This window comes from Mixophyes fleayi, chromosome 3, assembly GCF_038048845.1.
Source record: "Mixophyes fleayi isolate aMixFle1 chromosome 3, aMixFle1.hap1, whole genome shotgun sequence".
NCBI lineage: Eukaryota > Metazoa > Chordata > Amphibia > Anura > Limnodynastidae > Mixophyes > Mixophyes fleayi.
The window spans coordinates 329,425,773-329,444,264 of NC_134404.1; the positions used below are offsets into that span (position 1 = coordinate 329,425,773).

Consider the following 18,492-nt stretch of genomic DNA (forward strand, 5'->3'; position numbering starts at 1 on the left):
ACTGCAACATCCTCCTTCTTCCTCATCTACCATCACATGATATGCTGAGAGCTGTGAGCCTGTGCAGCAGACCAACAGTGTCTGGCAGACATTTTTGTTTGCCAGACCGAGAGCTTTTAAAAAGGAGACAACGATTTATAGGAGGATAACTAAGAAAAATAATCAGATGCATGCTTAAAAAAAAAAGAAAGAAAAGAAAAGAAAAAAAAAAAAAAAAGGTACTTAACTTGATATTTTAAGGAAAAAATTATATGCAGGATTGCTACTTTAAGCCAGCAAATAGCTGCATCAACCGTAAGTGATTAATGCAATTTAGAGGAACGCCAGACACAAGTATAATGAACCTCTCCCCTCACCGAGCAGAACTGCAGGGATTCGGGGTCCTGAGTGGATGTCCAGCACAATAGAGAGTACAGAGGTGCGATTCCTGGAAATTCAAGCTTCTCCTGCCTCATCTAACAGTGTATATATAGCACTAGGAGGTGATTATCTGACAAATAGCAGAGTTCTGCTTTTATTCTTACTCAGTCACTTAAGCTGGGCACACACTACAGAAAATTTCTCCTGATGAGATATCGTTAACAATTTTACCAACGACTGAAAGCAGAGACGTACCTAGGGGTGTGCGATAGGGGCGACCTCCCAGGGCGCAATGCTGAAAGGGGGCGCAGTTTATGAATATTTTAGGTTTCATTTGAGGGCTAAGGGGGCAGCAATTTTGTTTCTCGCCCCAGTTGATAAAAATTTTAAAATTACGTCTCTGACTGGAAGTTCCGATCAGCCAATTCATGTGTACGCCCTATACATGCTTTACCTTCAGCTCTGTGCTCTTCATCTGTCATAACCATCTGTTGAAAAGATTGCCACTCTGTAAACTCTATAGAGATCTATGGACACTGCCGGTCCTGAGTGCTTACACACTGCAGGATTGGAACAACATTGTTCCATCGTTTATAGAGATTTTTATTCCGGTTACAAAATCAAACGAAGCGATACAATGAGCTTTGGAGCAAAAAAAGCATGATCATGGGAGTGTACACACTAATGCAATATCGGGCCGAACGGTCGTTTATCGCGCGATTGGCCCGATAATTGGGTGAAAAACTTGTAGTGTGCACCCAGCTTTAGGCACCAACAGACTAGCACAATGTCCTAGCCATCGTCAGCACTTCTAAACCAAAATAGCGTTGTCTTTTATTTTTCAGACAAACTTTCGTAAGACGGTCGCCATAATAAATAAGATGACCGCATGCGCTCTCTCTCTCTACCTCCTTTTTGTAAGTAGGTTAATCCGATTCTGGGTAACATTTTGTGCACTTGATTTTGGAGAGAGTTCAGAACATGGAAACGAGCGATTAGAGGAACAGTATCAGTACATAATCAGTGACTGATTGTAATACTGTAAATTATATGAGCAGAGTGGTCATTTCACACTGCTTGCTTGAATACAGTCCAGGCGCACAGCAGCAGGTCACCCGGGATGTGTAGGCGTGCGGCTCTTAATGAACTTACAGCAAACTGCTTCACATTCAGTAATTGCAGCACCATAATGCAAGAGATATCTGTTAATTACGTGTTGGAAAAATGTCCTAGATTAGCAGAATTATGTTTTAGGATATAACAGACTGGGCTTTCATTAATAATATTATTTTCGTGTATCTAGATACGCACAGGGTCACCCACTGAGCACATTCCTAACCTATAATTTGGTTATACATGCCTGGCGCTCTTACAACCAGTGCACCCAACTTACAACCAGGTTTAGAGAAGGTTCCACATTCCATTAAAACAAACATAACCAAAGGCCATGCAGCAATTATAAGAAGACTGTTTCACTATTTCGTAAATAAAATGCAATGATCAATTATACATTTTTATATCCCACAACATAACTGCATTACATTATTCTCTGTGAGACCTTTCTAGCAGAGGCGTGAAAGGAACTGAATAGTTTTATAAGTGTCATTTTAGACTTATGAATATTCTTTATGAGCAGATTGTCTTTTAATATTTCAAAGCATTTTTAAACTCTTTTCGGTTATTTGTCTGTAAACTAGTCGGTAGCCCCCTGTGTTAGTGGCACTCCCTTTCTCACATGCTATACTGGTTTTAGCCTAAGGCACAAAAAAAAAAGAAAAGAGTAGATTAAACATCATAAAATTCAGACATCAAACAGGAGTATGGAGGGAAAATTCACACATTACTCACTTTTCTAATTTTGCTTAAAAGTGAACTTAAATAAATATTTCAGTTGTATTTTATATTAAGTTGTATTTTCAGCGCAACTGAATTTGCCCGAGCGCATCTATAGTCCTACAGCGGTTGATTGAAGACACCCAAATATGGATTTGTTGGGACAGAAGTGGGCCGAATGTGGCAGCTTATTTAATGGCCTCTGCTCCTCTCTGATCAAGTGTAAAATGAACTTATTTGTTCCATCCTAGTAAGTCGGAGGGGTAGATTTATCAAACCCTTTCCTAGGCAAACTGAGGGGGGATTCCTAGTGCCTGGAAACCCCCCTCCAAGCCTGGGGCACTGTATAAGTGAGGAGGCTGGACCCTGCCCCAGCTTCACACAGCTCTGCTTGAAAAGGGAGAACTGCGTGCACCTAACAGTAGTCCACGCAGGATTGCCCATGTATATTATGGGGATAGAAAGAGTTGGAGAGTAGCCAAGCACTGTCTAATATTATAGCCACGCCCCCATGCATGCTGGTCACGCCCACTGGCGGCGTGGTGTGGAAACCCACCTCTACAAATCCTGCGTTTGCCCCTGCCTTTAAGGAGGAAAGGTGAAAGTGTTACCAATAGCAACCAATCAGATTCTAGTTCTCATTTATTCAGTACATTCTAGATAAACGATAGCTAGAACGTGATTGGTTGCTCTGGGCAACACCTCCGCTTTTAGTTTTTAGAAGGTTTGATAAATCTACCCCTGAGTGTTATGACCGGTCCAGACTCCAGCAACCTTGGTCTCCATAGTGATAAATAAAATGGTAAGTGTGAGCCGCCCCCCTCTCCCTGTTGTTACAGAGGGGTAGTTGCTATAGAGAATGGGCGTACCCAAAATGGGCAACCTCTTTTTTGAAAGCATACAAAATCACCAAGACTGCTCACAGGGGACACTGATTTATTTTGTAAACTAGGGGAAAAAAAAACAAAAAAAAACAAAACACAAGGGTGAGTAATATTTTGCATTGGAACTGCACCCAAAATGGAAGTGTCAATTCTGGGTGGAGATATCCTTTAAGACGGAGTTGTGATAACAAAATAAAGTCTTCAGAACGTTTAACAACAATTCCAAGAATATCATATCCTATTTCAGCTCTGCAGTCAGGAAATACCCGCATATGTAACATGGGTCTTTCCGTGTGTCAAATATCTGCAGTCCTGACGGGAATCTGGAACTTTTACATATGTAATAGTAAACAGGGCCATTAAACCCTAAATTTCTCAGAGAGGAATTGTGAAGGTAAATTGCATTGTTCAGTATTACCCGGACACTGCGCTGTAACGTTGTAAATAGGTAATGAGTTCCCTCCCCCCTCAAATACAGATAGCTAAAGTGTAGGTCAAAAAAAATTGAGAATGCAGTCATTTGAGCAACTGTGACATCACTGGCCACATTTATGAATGAACCAATCCACACAGCGCTTCTCTGCCTAGTTGCCAGTCACCGATTGTTGGTTTAGTTCACAGTGGCCATGCGATTCACATCATCACAGCCCCGCCTCCGCTGTGCAGGCCCCACCCTGCCCACTTCACATAGGCGGCCCTCCTGCGGTGTGACCACGCCCTCCAGTCACGTCATGCCCTCCCCCTTTTGCAATGTGACCACACCCCCTGTCCCTTTGTCAAGGACAGACCTGTCCAGTACCAGTAGGGCAAATACAGCTTTACTATAGAAGCACCTCCCTCCGGATATGTCAACCTTCTACAGGTGAACATATTCAGTATAAACACTTTAGTTATTTGCAGCTTGGTAACTTACAGCCTTTGATTAAAATGTCAAACAGTGGCTTCAATGTTCTTGAATGCAATTACCTCTTTTATATAATAGCAAATGATATTTTAGATTTAAAAAGGTGCATTAAAAAACAGAGACTAAAGAAAAAAAGGAAATCACGCAAAATATATAATAAATTGCAGCATATTATATGTAATTGAGCTATGCTGTACATTCTATACTCCTCAATAGAACAATGAAACTGTGTATAGTTATTATGGAGCCTCCTAGAACGTCCTCTGCCTATATTGGTAATTTTAAAACACAAAGTTCTGACCACAGAAGTCACAGCCAGTCTGAAAATAAAGTATCTAAAATAGGAAAGAAATTACAGTATGGGCTTTTTATCTGACCCACCCAGCAACCGCTTAGTCATTGTCTGCAGATTAGGACGTCTATTTTTGCCGTTTGTAATGGGTAGAGAGGAAATAATCCATTATGCTCATTTTTTTTTTAAACACAACAGTAGTGGAGAAGCAGAGTAATATAAAACAATACAATCAGTTTTTCATTTACAAGATCTTCTATACAGATGTCTGTACAGAAATAAAAAAAAAATCTAAAAACAAAAAACACATGAACATGTAAAAATACACATTGCAGAAATTAACAAATGTTATTGCACACACTATAGCTAAAATAGAGTCACAATGGTTTGGGTATATAAAGCCGGTTACCAGAATGCTACTGCAGACCACATGTGAAAAGACATATAAATGCATTTAATATGTGGCTATTTGCCATGTGCTGAAAAGACGCTAGGGGCTAGAATTACTAAACTGGGGGTTTGAAAAAGTGGAGATGTTGCCTATAGCAACCAATCAGATTCTAGCTGTCATTTATTTAGTGCATTCCACAAAATGACAGCTAGATTCTGATTGGTTGCTATAGGCAACATCTCCACTTTTTCAAACCCCCAGTTTAGTAAATATACCCCCAAGTCTCTTTCTGGCCTGCATCCTCATAAACTACTATTTGCAATCAGGGGTGGACTGGACTGGGGGTCAATGTTCCCCCTGGGCCGTTGCCATGTAGGGCTACGTCAGGCTGCATTTTTTTTCCTTAAAAATGTTCCTAATAGCCTGCTGAGATGAGTCACTACACACTGGCTAAAATTTGCCAGCCAGCCCCTGTTTGTTATTCTTAGGAATAATTATTGTAATACATGAGAATCGTTATTTATTTGTAATCCAAAAGGAAATCATCTTGTAATCCACTGGAAAATCTTCTTGAAATCGATGGGAAATTAAAACAAACATAGGAAGATGCAAACTGCCCTGCTGGAAACCTTGCCACAAATGAAATGAGCTCAATTGATTGATTGGCTGGGTGGCTAAGAGGAGATTAATCACAAATTCATTATAGAACAATGCTGTGAAGCGCCATTTAGATATTTGGCCCATTCATTTCAATGGTCTATTCATTTCAATGCAATTTCTACATGTAGTTCACACATCCATTGAAATGAATGAGCCACTGGATTGAATGGGTAAAATACAGCGCAGTGAAACCAGTTGTGCAAACAATTAGTGGGTATATACACAACGTGCTCCCACAGAGATTTTTCAAGTATAAAAGAAAAGGGATATTGACACAGAATAAAATGGGTGTTTATTTTCACATGTGCTTCTATACTTTGCACTTGTGAAAAAAATGTGAGTCAGGCATTGCTTTTAAATGCATAGAGGCAAAGTAGGATACATGATAAAATATATTGTACAAGCAGGGTCCAATTTGTAACGTGTAGCAGTTTTTATATATTAGCAAATTATTTGGTAAACGGACCAAAAATGGCATTTAGAAAAAAATACTAAAAGTTCTGATTAGGGCAATAAAATTTTCAACTAAATACAATTTTATTTTAGTAAAATTAAATTTTATTACGACTGATGTATTTTATAGTTAAACTTTCACTTAAAAAAATGCAACTGTACTGAGATTTGCTGCTTTGTTGTTACATCGTGTTGTGGGCCGGTTTCCTTCCAGCAGTCAAACAATTGTTTACAACCCCAAAATTCCGTTCGCAACAGAGCGACAGATATTGAATTGTCGTTATGTGGTCTAATAGGTTACTTTTTCGATACTAAATAACTATGTAACATTTGGCAGCTTTACCTTCAGAGCTGTGAATGATATTCGCCAACAAACAAAGAAACAAACTAACTTCTTTTATATATATTTTGTATATGCACGAATGAGAGATTGTCTGCTACCAGTGTGCTGCCCTAGGCTTTGTGGGACAATGTATCCCAGACTAGTAATTGTACTACACACTCTTGTCTCTCTATAAAACACAGCCTTCATTTGGCTCGCTACATGGCGGCCTGGCCCATACAACTTCAAAACTTGCTTAAATATGAAAATGGAGGAGATGGTAGAGCTGACATACTCTGTGCTGCTGTCAAAGGACAACTTAACTCCCACATTTTGAAGACACTGTCCTGGTGCCCTCTGTTACAGGTCAAAAAGCTGAAACACCACTGGCCATATCCCTTTGTGTGAATCAACCAATCCACGCAAGCAAGTCTGCCTAGCTGTCAGTCCCGGTCTGCTTGATTAGTTGCAGAAGCACCTCCTCCCTCATGACAACCTACTGTAGAGGTGTGAAAGTCACATGCACTTAAAAACTTGTGACTGTATAAGGTTAAGAAGGACCTTACCTCACAGAGGTCCAGTCTCTGAGCCACAGCCACCAGGCAATCCAGCCCGGTGCTATCCACGGAGAGATTGCATTCGATCTCGGAAGAGTTCAACAGTCGAATACGGCTCACGAAACAACTCTTGCTCAGGACATTGTACCGTTTGGTCCTCCGCAGCTTGATCTTGAAAGGCATGGCGTGGAACGTGGCTGCGGGGGCCTCCAAGGGCAGCCTTTCACTTTACCTTTGTTTTGAATCTCACGCCACAAACTACTGTTGTCCTCCAAGTGGCAGGGTAGTTGTCCATACCCAGTGCCCTCTAACAGATGCTACCTACAAATAAAAGGCACAAGAAAAGGCTATTAACAAAAAAAAACAACAATACACAAACAGCCATACAAAAACGATTAACATGGTTATACATATTAAACTTCTGTAAGCAGTCGAACAGCTTTACACTTAGCCATGCCATCTCTAACCAGTGATTTTTCAGTCTTGCTTAACACTATCATTTAATTTGATAAAAGAAGGATCTTTAATGGAAAGTGACTTCAACATCCATCCAATTGGTTGCTATGGGAACGTACAGGAAAGAAAACCCTGAATAGTCAAACAGTATAATCAAGAACGATAGACAACGTCAATAACAGTCTGGCTGTAGATAAAGTATTTATAGCAGTGATTGTACCAGAATTTTCCTCCCACGTATGTATTTTAAAAGGTTGCTCCCAGCAAGTAATCATTATAAAAATGCATTATATTACATTTATGGTAGGTTAATGTGTATTAAAGGCTGTCGATAGATGCATTCCATGTTTTGAAAGCGAACCATTCTCCTTTACAAATTGGGGGCTGCCATTTTTTGGCTGACCCAATCATCATAAGAAATGTAGTCCATTAATTCTGATAGGAACTAATCATTGAGAGGAACTGATTAGATCCTACATGGCCAGAGACAGGGTCAGATGTGGATTGTCTCACTCAAAAGCAGGAAGGAAGATGTATTATACACTCCAAAAAAAGAATTTGGTTTTGAACGCTTCAGTGCGAGAACCATCATCATCATCATCAGGAAACTTTGGCCAGATTGCTTACTGATCGGGTTGTACTGTAACCATGATGGACGACAAGACTGCAATGTGTGTGGGTGCCCAATTAGCAGGGGCTGGGTGGCAGGGGTGCATCTGCCCTCTGGGCCGGTCCCATAGTGGGCTACTTTGAGCAGGGCCTCCTGTATTTTTTTCCCCTTTAAAATATATATATAGTCTTCAGAGTCGAGACTTGCCCGCTAGGCTAAAACTTGCCGGCCCTCCCCGCTAAATTAGCCTGGATCAGGATTCTTAAGCATACTTGCCAACTTTCCCGGAATGTCCGGGATACTTCCGGATTCCGGGTAGGTCTGCCGGGAGAGTATGACAGCCTCCCGCATCTGCCCACTTCCTAGTGAAGTGGGCAGAATTAGATCCAAAATGCTACGATTCTCAGGGAATCCCGGCATTCGGTTGAGTTATTACGCCGTGGGGCGGGGACAAAATGGTGTGGTTTTGCATAGCCCCACCCCCAAAGCGCCCCCTCCTGCAGGCAGCTCCCGGATGCCGACTTGAACGAGACGGCAAGTATGTTCTTAGGAGAATGGAATATGAGAGATCACTAATTTATAACCGACTGCTGTGAAAGGTTTTTGAAAATAGAGGGGGATATTAACCATTAGTTCTCCGTTTGTGTCGATAAAAAAAAAAATAAAATCGATTAGCGCTGCAATTTAACACACAAAAATAAACTCGCTAGTCTGAAGAGCAATACTTCGCTGCCGAAGTGATAGTGACCCGGATCGGTAAGAGTTAAGTTGCCGCTTCACCAGGCCGGTCATTGCAGATGTGCTCAGCTGCGCAAATTTGGCCTTTCAGTTACACCCTTTAAAAAAAAAAAAAAAAAAAAATGTAAAACCGTTACACATTAAAAATCCACAGTTCAACTAAAAGCCCAGATGTGGACTTACAGTCAATGGGACACTCCGTGATTACAAGTCAATAAAACAGAAAAAGGTTACATTAAAAAAATGGCTATAAATTGATAAGACAGTGTGCTATATTTAAAAGCTTAAAGATAACCCCAATCAAAACTAAAAATGTAGTTTTCGTTGGAGTTCCCCAAGATAGGAAAGTAGAAAGTTCCAACGGGTCCATGCGGCTCTCTGCTAGTTAATTAAGACCGATGTATACACACAGCACGCAGTAGGGGGAGAGAGGATCGCAGTATAGACCCTGCCGAAACACTTGGGTGGACTGGGTAACAGCCATCCAAAAAGGAAAAGGAACTTTATCACCATTTGGTGAACGTCACTTTATAGAAGAGGTTTACTTTTGACTGGAATTATTCATTAAAACATAAATATTGTAATTACAGAATGCCCCCTACACAAGCTGTCATAAATTAAATATGCTGTCATTATAATGAATGGGAGTTATACAGTGGCTCGGGGAACTTGTTCAAAGATATTGTTTATGTACATTGGTCAGTTTTATAGCGCAGAACCTCATTCCTGAACCCAGGCCGTCATTGTTCTAGCGCAGAACCACATTCCTGAACCCAGGCTGTCATTGTTCTAGCACAGAAACACATTCTTGAACCCAGGCCGTCATTGTTCTAGCGCAGAACCACATTCCTGAACCCAGACAGTCATTGTTCTAGCACAGAACCACATTCCTGAACCCAGGCCGTCATTGTTCTAGCACAGAACCACATTCCTGAACCCAGGCTGTCATTGTTCTAGCACAGAACCACATTCCTGAACCCAGGCCGTCATTGTTCTAGCGCAGAACCACATTCCTGAACCCAGACAGTCATTGTTCTAGCACAGAACCACATTCCTGAACCCAGGCTGTCATTGTTCTAGCACAGAACCACATTCCTGAACCCAGGCCGTCATTGTTCTAGCACAGAACCACATTCCTGAACCCAGGCTGTGATTGTTCTAGCACAGAACCACATTCCTGAACCCAGGCTGTGATTGTTCTAGCACAGAACCACATTCCTGAACCCAGGCTGTCATTGTTCTAGCACAGAACCACATTCCTGAACCCAGGCTGTCATTGTTCTAGCACAGAACCTCATCCTGAACCCAGGCCGTCATTGTTCTAGCACAGAACCACATTCCTGAACCCAGGCCGTCATTGTTCTAGCACAGAACCTCATTCCTGAACCCAGGCCGTCATTGTTCTAGCACAGAACCTCATTCCTGAACCCAGGTCGTCATTGTTCTAGCACAGAACCACATTCCTGAACCCAGGCTGTCATTGTTCTAGCACAGAACCTCATCCTGAACCCAGGCCGTCATTGTTCTAGCACAGAACCACATTCCTGAACCCAGGCCGTCATTGTTCTAGCACAGAACCACATTCCTGAACCCAGGCCGTGATTGTTCTAGCACAGAACCTCATTCCTGAACCCAGGCCGTCATTGTTCTAGCACAGAACCACATTCCTGAACCCAGGCTGTCATTGTTCTAGCGCAGAACCACATTCCTGAACCCAGGCCGTCATTGTTCTAGCACAGAACCACATTCCTGAACCCAGGCCGTCATTGTTCTAGCACAGAACCACATTCCTGAACCCAGGCCATCATTGTTCTAGCGCAGAACCACATTCCTGAACCCAGGCCATCATTGTTCTAGCACAGAACCACATTCCTGAACCCAGGCCATCATTGTTCTAGCACAGAACCACATTCCTGAACCCAGGCCGTGATTGTTCTAGCACAGAACCTCATTCCTGAACCCAGGCTGTCATTGTTCTAGCACAGAACCACATTCCTGAACCCAGACAGTCGTTGTTCTAGCACAGAACCACATTCCTGAACCCAGGCCGTCATTGTTCTAGCACAGAACCACATTCCTGAACCCAGGCCATCATTGTTCTAGCACAGAACCACATTCCTGAACCCAGGCCGTGATTGTTCTAGCACAGAACCACATTCCTGAACCCAGGTCGTGATTGTTCTAGCACAGAACCTCATTCCTGAACCCAGGCCGTCATTGTTCTAGCACAGAACCACATTCCTGAACCCAGGCTGTCATTGTTCTAGCGCAGAACCACATTCCTGAACCCAGGCCGTCATTGTTCTAGCACAGAACCACATTCCTGAACCCAGGCCGTCATTGTTCTAGCACAGAACCACATTCCTGAACCCAGGCCATCATTGTTCTAGCACAGAACCACATTCCTGAACCCAGGCCATCATTGTTCTAGCACAGAACCACATTCCTGAACCCAGGCCGTGATTGTTCTAGCACAGAACCTCATTCCTGAACCCAGGCTGTCATTGTTCTAGCACAGAACCACATTCCTGAACCCAGACAGTCGTTGTTCTAGCACAGAACCACATTCCTGAACCCAGGCCGTCATTGTTCTAGCACAGAACCACATTCCTGAACCCAGGCCATCATTGTTCTAGCACAGAACCACATTCCTGAACCCAGGCCATCATTGTTCTAGCACAGAACCACATTCCTGAACCCAGGCCGTGATTGTTCTAGCACAGAACCTCATTCCTGAACCCAGGCTGTCATTGTTCTAGCACAGAACCACACTCCTGAACCCAAACTGTGATTGCCAAAATGACGCGATTTCGGAATGAATGGCCTCATGGAGGCCCACCATATTGCCCACCTCAGGAAGTAAGCAGGATACGGGAGAATGTCCTCTTCTCCCGTGATTCCAGGAGACCTACCAAGAATTTGTGAGTTGTGGGTAAGTATGTGTATGCTTTTATTTTAATATAATTAAATTGTTTTGTAATTTAAGTTTCTATTTATATTGAGGGGTTGTTGTTTTTTTAATCAATGCAAGCAGCCATTAGAATTTGGTATATTAGCGTTAATTCTTTAAAGAAGGGACATTCTAAGAGAGACACACACAGTAAGGTAAGGAGAGAAGTATGCATGCTCTGTTGGCAGTGCAAGGGTAGCATACCACACTAATGGTATAAGCTGACCACTAGACATGTCTCATCCATCACATTGAGGAGGTTTCTGTGGAGAAATAACCATGTGATGATGACAAATACATCCCTGACATTCCAGCGTCTGCATTAACCATTCACTCAAGAACCATGCACAACTTATGTAGTAGAGGTGCTTGGGTTCAGAAGGTCTTATGTGCGACTAGGAGAGGGAAAGCTGAACGATTTTAGAAGTCATTTCCACCAACAGCACTCTATAGAGTGCCAAATGAAAACTGCTTCGTCCACTATCTAATAAATATACACACACTTTTTTCATCATCATATATACATAAATATACAAACACACACACGACTTTAAATCAGACATTTGCAAGCTCCTGTGTTACGCCTGATGAAGATGCCCGTTGTAGGACAACCGTTTCCTTATTCCTACATGACAAAGCGCTAAATACATAAATACATATCAGCATTAAGAAGCCATCATTTTGGATTTCGGAAACGTTGGAAATATAATTTTTCGTTTGTCAAATTCCTCACACAGGGGGAGCGTGCTAAAAGGGACAAAAGGAACAAGTTATTCATTGACATTTTGTATGCCACAGGGCATCCCGTTAAGAGGTGGTTTCAAAGTTTTGGGGTTTGTTTTTTTTAAAGAGAAAACCAAGATAGCCATAATAGTGGTCAACTTCTAGTGAAGAACTTTGGGAGAGAACATTTGCACGGTTTCTCGGGTTGGCGAGTCGGTTTTACAAAGTTAGTGAAGGTTCTGAAAAATTACAATCTTACAAGAGCTATAATGAAATACAGTACAAAGTGCCACAGTGAAGCATAGTGGAGGTTTCTTGCAAGTTTGGGGCTGCATTTCAGTAAATGGAGTTGGGGATTTGGTCAGGATTAATGGTGTCCTCAATGCTGAGAAATAAAGGCAGGTACTTATCCATCATGCATCCATCAGGGAGGATTCTGATTGGCTCCAAATTTATTCTGCAGCAAGACAATGACCCCAATCATACAGGCAATGTCATTAAGAACTGTCTTCATCGTAAAGAAGAACAAGAAGTCCTGGAAGCGACAATATGGCCCCATAGAGCTCTGATCTCAACATCGAGTCTGTCTGGGATTACAGGAAGAGACAGAAGGATTTGAGCAAGCCTACATCCGCAGAAGATCTGTGGTTTGTTCTCCAGGATGTTTGGAACAACCTCTCAGCCGAGTCCTTCAAAAACTGTGTGCAAGTGTACCTAGAAGAATTGATGCTGTTTTGAAGGCAAAGGGTGGTCCCACCAAATATTGATTTGATTTAGATTTCTCTTCTGTTCATTCACTTTGCAATTTGTTAATTGATAAAAATAAACTATTAAAAACACTTCTATTTTTGAAAGCATTCTTACTTTGCAGCAATTTTTCCACACCTGCCTAAAGCATAGTACTGCAAATATGTATATATTTTTTTTTTTTTTAAATAATGATTATTTAGTCTATTAATAACTTCTGCAGAGTATTTATTTTCCTTTCCCTAAGGGCTGACTTTGTAAAAATTTTTATAAAGCATGCTCTATTTTTAATACATTTTCCAAGCAGCCCACGGGACGTACACAATGCAGAGGCGAGAAAGTTCTTAAAACAGCACAGGACGAAACTGCCTAAAAGCCAACTACATGTCGTATTATCAGACGGACTCTAAAGTCGCAGGAAAAAAAAATAAAAATAAAAAGACTTTAACCATCAAATACCATAGAGAACAATAGCTGGTTCACAATATGTAACAGCGGTAAAGAAAAACATGAAGTGACTTGTTGGGGAATTTTGAAGATTTTTGTTTTCAGACACAGAATCAAGAGCAAGATCTTATCCAAGTACAAGGGGAAATTTTGGAAGCCTTTTCAAAGTAGGATCACTCCCTCACAGAAATATCTTAAATACACAGCCCCTCATACTTCAGACAAAAACATGCTTGTCCTACCCACGGTGTGGGCTGTGAGAGAGACTTGGCTGCCCTGGCTCGATACCTAGAAGTAAGATTCATGAGTGTTGAGAAGACGGCTCCTTTGAAGTGATTGAGCCGCCTTTGATTGGACCTGCGGAACGAGAGTCATTTAAAAAAGGACTCGCTTTGATGAGGCTAACTGCATTGTTTTCACATCTCCTTATCTAAAGATTGGAGCATATTAAAAGACATAAAATAAGAACAAATGAAAATCATCTGCATTTATTTTAGGGTTTTTTGTGTTTAGATAATTAGCATATTTTATTTAGGTAGTGCTGGGTAAGGCGACACAGTTTAGGAATTGTTTGGCTAAAATTACAAGGGTACCCAAGACCTACGTTGGAAACAATAGTACATGTAAATAATATTCAGGGCGCCTAGGGGCCACTCTTGGGAGTGTGGCGCTGGGCTGTGATGTCATAGCCCAGCGCCGCACACTCCCAGCCCATACTAACATGGAAGAGCAGCAGATCCACAGGTAACAAGATGCTGCTGCCCCTTCATGCCAGAGGCCGGCGCACAGTGAGCGGGCTCTGCGGCACAAATATAGCCCAGACCTGACCAACCTGTGGCTCTCCAAGTGTTGTGAAACTACAAGTCCCAGCATGCTTTGCCAGCAGAAAGCCAGCCAACAGCTGTCAAGGTATGCTGGGACTTGTAGTTTCACAACACCTAGCTTGTACAGGCCGGATATAGTCTTTCAATGAGTGATAAGTCACTTATTCAGTGTTTTGGGTGCCCCCTAAACCCTTCCGGGACTGCCTAGGTTTGCCCTGTTTATATTATCTCTAAAAGTGCGTCTTGCTTTGACCTGAATCCTCTCTATATAAATGACACAAGCTCTCATTTGCCTGACCTTGGTAACTTTGGAAATATATTCTGTTGTGGAATGTATATTAGAATCCATAAGGTAAACTAATACAACTCAGACTATTAAGCACAGCCCTTGTAAGGGCTTAGACAACAAACCACATCAATATAAAACAAATGCTCTGTAAGCACCATCTTCTATCAAGAGAACAAATGCTGAATTTACACACCTGTGGGTAAATTTACTAAACTGCAGGGTTGTAAAAAAAAAACAAAAAAAAACAAACAAACAATGGAGATGTTGCCTATAGCAACAAATCAGATTCTAGCTGTCATTTTGTAGAATGTATTAAATAACTAGAATCTGATTGGCTGCTATAGGCTACATCTCCACTTTTTCAAACCCGCAGTTTACTAAAAATACCCCCTGGAGTCTGGGGGCACCTAACCATTTTCATGCCTGAGTTGAAGAATAAACCGCACTATTTTATTTACACAAGCCAACATATCTATTTTACTGCATGGTCACTTTACTCAGTATTAGGCATAATATACATGTAATAATTATACTGCCAGACAGACAGCACTGATGCCGGCATTGGTAGAAAGAACATGAGATTTTTTTTAATAATTTTTTTTAAAGGGTTCCCTAGATTCCTACCTGCAGAATGAGAACTTACTACAAGTTTTCCAGAGACATGTGATGGAGAGAGTAAAAGAGAACAGCGATTAAAAAGTAAAGCTACCAAGTGCAGGATCCCTACTTTTCACCAAAACCCCGATCTTTGCACCAAACTAGAGTATCAGCCAGTGACTACTTTATTTTCTTTTATTTCAATCTTGTGTTTTCATTACAGTTTATATTCATATTATATCTGTGGTTAGTAACAAATATGGGTGTGGAATATTCTGCACTAGAAAAGCTATTAAGGGCAGCACGGTGGTTCAGTGGTTAGCACTTCTGCCTCACAGCACTGGGGTCATGAGTTCAATTCCCGACCATGATTTTATCTCTGTGGAGTTTGTATGTTCTCACCGTGTTTGTGTGGGTTTCCTCCGGGTGCTCTGGTTTCCTCCAACACTCTAAAAACATACCGGTAGGTTAATTGGCTGCTAACAAATTGACCCTAGTGTGTGTGTCTGTGTGTGCTAAGGAATTTAGACTGTAAGCCCCAATGGGACAGGGACTTATGTGAGCGAGTTCTCTGTACAGTGCCGCTATATAAATAAATGGTAATAATAAATTATATTTGTTGTACTGCTCTAAAAACATCCAGCAAAATAGCTCCCCTAGTGGCCAAACCATGAAAAATTATGAAGGCTTTGTACAGAACAGATGGCAATATCAATCTATGGGGCATATTCAATTGTTGGCGAAAACGCCAAAAATCTCGAGGCACGCACAATATTACCGTTAGTATGGTATGGTTATTACGATAGTTTTCTCGCTGGATTTCAGCTCACAGCTCCCAGCTCCCCGAGCCACTGTATTTCAGGAGGCATAAACAGCTGCGCGTTCTCCTTAAAGTCTCTGTAAACTTCGGATTTTGTGGTGGTACGAATTCCAGCCTAAACGCCTGTGTAGTGCTTGGCAACATGTGAATAACGCAGACAATTGCCAGTCTTTAAAGTCCTGATTCAGTTAGATTTAGAGGATAGAAACGATTGCCAATTCCCCAGTGTAAAAAGTGTGCCACGCTAAGCTTTAGGGAACTATTAATGGCAGAGATTTTGTTTTCCTTGCTGTCGTTGTAATTAAATGTAACAGAGATTATAACAAACTGAATGTGAACGTGTTTTGCTAGGTGCCCGAACCTTGTAGGTCTAACACAAGATTGCGGCAAAGAGTAAACTTGTATATGGAGCAGAAACAGGTACACTTAGGTGTGTAACCAAATACTGTATGTAGCAGTGAGCCTCTGTGAGCACAAAAGTGGTCGTCTCTCTCTCGCCAGAACAGATTTAATTCCAGTTTATCAAAGCAATTATTGCAGAAGTGCAATGATCCCACGCACAGCCAGATTGTGACAGTGCACGACCAGACTTTCCACCAAAATTTTTAAGAGCACATGCAGAGAATGGTGAAGAGCTTGGTCTGAAACAACGAAACTGACCTTCCTTATTGTTGTATTTAAAACTTTAGAATTAGGAAGGGTCAGTGATGACTGTTAATATGCCCAGGTGATTCTAAGGCTGGGTACACACTACAATGGAAGGCCAGGGTCAGAGCACATGGGCGAGCTAAACAGCAGCAAGTGCGCGCAAAATCATCATGGGCCATTCCCGATACCTGGGGTTGGCGGTTAAAGCTACAGCCAAGGGCAAAAGTTTAGAGAATGACACAAGTATTGGTTTTCACACAGTTTGCTGCTTCAGTGTTTTTAGACCTTTTGGTCAGATGTTGCTATGGTAAAATTACAAGCATTTCATAAGTGTCAAAGGCTTTTATTGACAATTACATTAAGATTATACAAAGAGTCAATATTTGCAGTGTTGACCCTTCTTTTGAAGACCTCTGAAATTCGCCCTGGCATGCTGTCAATCAACTTCTGGGCCACATACTGACTGATGGCCGCCCATTCTTGCCTAATCAATGCTTGGAGTTTATCAGAATTTGAGGGTTTTTCATTGTCCACCCTCTTGAGGACTGACCACAAGTTCTGAATCTGATTAACGTCTGGGCAGTTTCCTGGCCATGTACCCAAAATGTTGATGTTTTGATCCCCGAGCCACTTTATCATCACTTTTACCTTATGGCAAGGTGTCCATCATGCTGGAAAAGGCATTATTCGTCATCAAAACTGTTCTTGGATGGTTGGGAGAAGTTGCTCTTGGAGGATATTTTGGTACCTTTCTTTAATCATGACTGTGTTCTTATGCAAAATTGAGCTGAGAAGCAACCCCACACATTAATGGTCTCTAGATGTTTTACTATTGGCATGACACAGGACTGATGGTAGCGCTCACCTCTCCTTCTCCAGACAAGCGGTTTTCCAGATGCCCCAAACAATCTGAAAGAGGATTCATCAGAGAAAATGACTTTTCCCCAGTCCTCAGCAGTCCAATCCATGTATCTTTTGTAAAATATCAGTCTGTCCCTGATGCTTTTCCTGGAATGAAGTGGCTTCTTTGCTGGCCTTCTTGACACCAGGCCATCCTCCAAAAGTCTTCGCCCCACTGTGCGTGCAGATGCACTCACACCTGTCTGCTGCCATTCCTGAGCAAGCTCTGCATTTGTAGTGTCCCAATCCCGCAGCTGAATCAACTTTAGGAGACGGTCCTGGCGCTTGCTGGAGGTTCTTGGGCGCCCTGAAGCCGCCTTCACATCTATTGAACCTCTCTCCTTGAAGTTCTTGATGATCCGATAAATGCTTGATTTAGGTGCAATCTTACTAGCAGCAATATCCTTGACTGTGAAGCCCTTTTTGTGCAAAGCAATGATGACTGTACATGTTTCCTCGCAGATAACCATGGTTAACAGAGGAAGAACAATGATTTCAAGCACCATCCTCCTTTTAAAGCTTCCAGTCTGTTATTCTAACTCAATCAGCATGACAGAGTGTCCTCCAGCCTTGTCTTCGTCAACATTCTCACCTGTATTAACGAGAGAATCACTGACCTGATGTCAGCTGGTCCTTTCGTGGCAGGGCTGAAATGCAGTGGGAATGTGATTCTTGTGATAAAGTTCATTGTCAAAGAAGGACTTTGAATTTAATTGCAATTCATCTGATCACTCTTCATAACATTCTGGAGTATATGCAAATAGCCATCATAAAAACTGAGGCAGCAGACTTTGTGAAAAATAATAGGTGTCATTCTCAAAACTTTGTACCATGACTGTAAGTAACCTTTTGGGAGCAGGTAATGCAGGATAAGCCCACCCAAGACTGAAAATGTTGGGTTGAAAAATCCCTTAAAAAAGGTAATTATTGGAGAGACAAGAGAAACACACTGTACAGTAAATGTCACTCATCCTGTACGTGGTGCGCTTTTTTTTTTTTTAACAAAAATGTAAAAGGGTAACCAAACGAAGGAGATTTTTGGTAGACCGTACAGCCATCCTAGGCAACCTGTGAATCAAGAACCGTT

At 41.8% G+C, this 18,492-nt stretch overlaps 1 protein-coding gene across 1 annotated transcript in view; it reads right to left on the reverse strand.

Annotated features, from left to right (window-relative positions):
* PTPN14 (protein tyrosine phosphatase non-receptor type 14) overlaps positions 1-18,492 on the reverse strand; it is a 78,848-nt gene that overhangs the window by 38,392 nt on the left and 21,964 nt on the right. The window contains exon 2 of the mRNA XM_075200974.1: positions 6,666-6,977. Within this exon, the coding sequence (XP_075057075.1) occupies positions 6,666-6,839 (174 nt within the window). The 5' untranslated portion in view covers positions 6,840-6,977. The remainder of the gene's footprint in view (positions 1-6,665; positions 6,978-18,492) is intronic.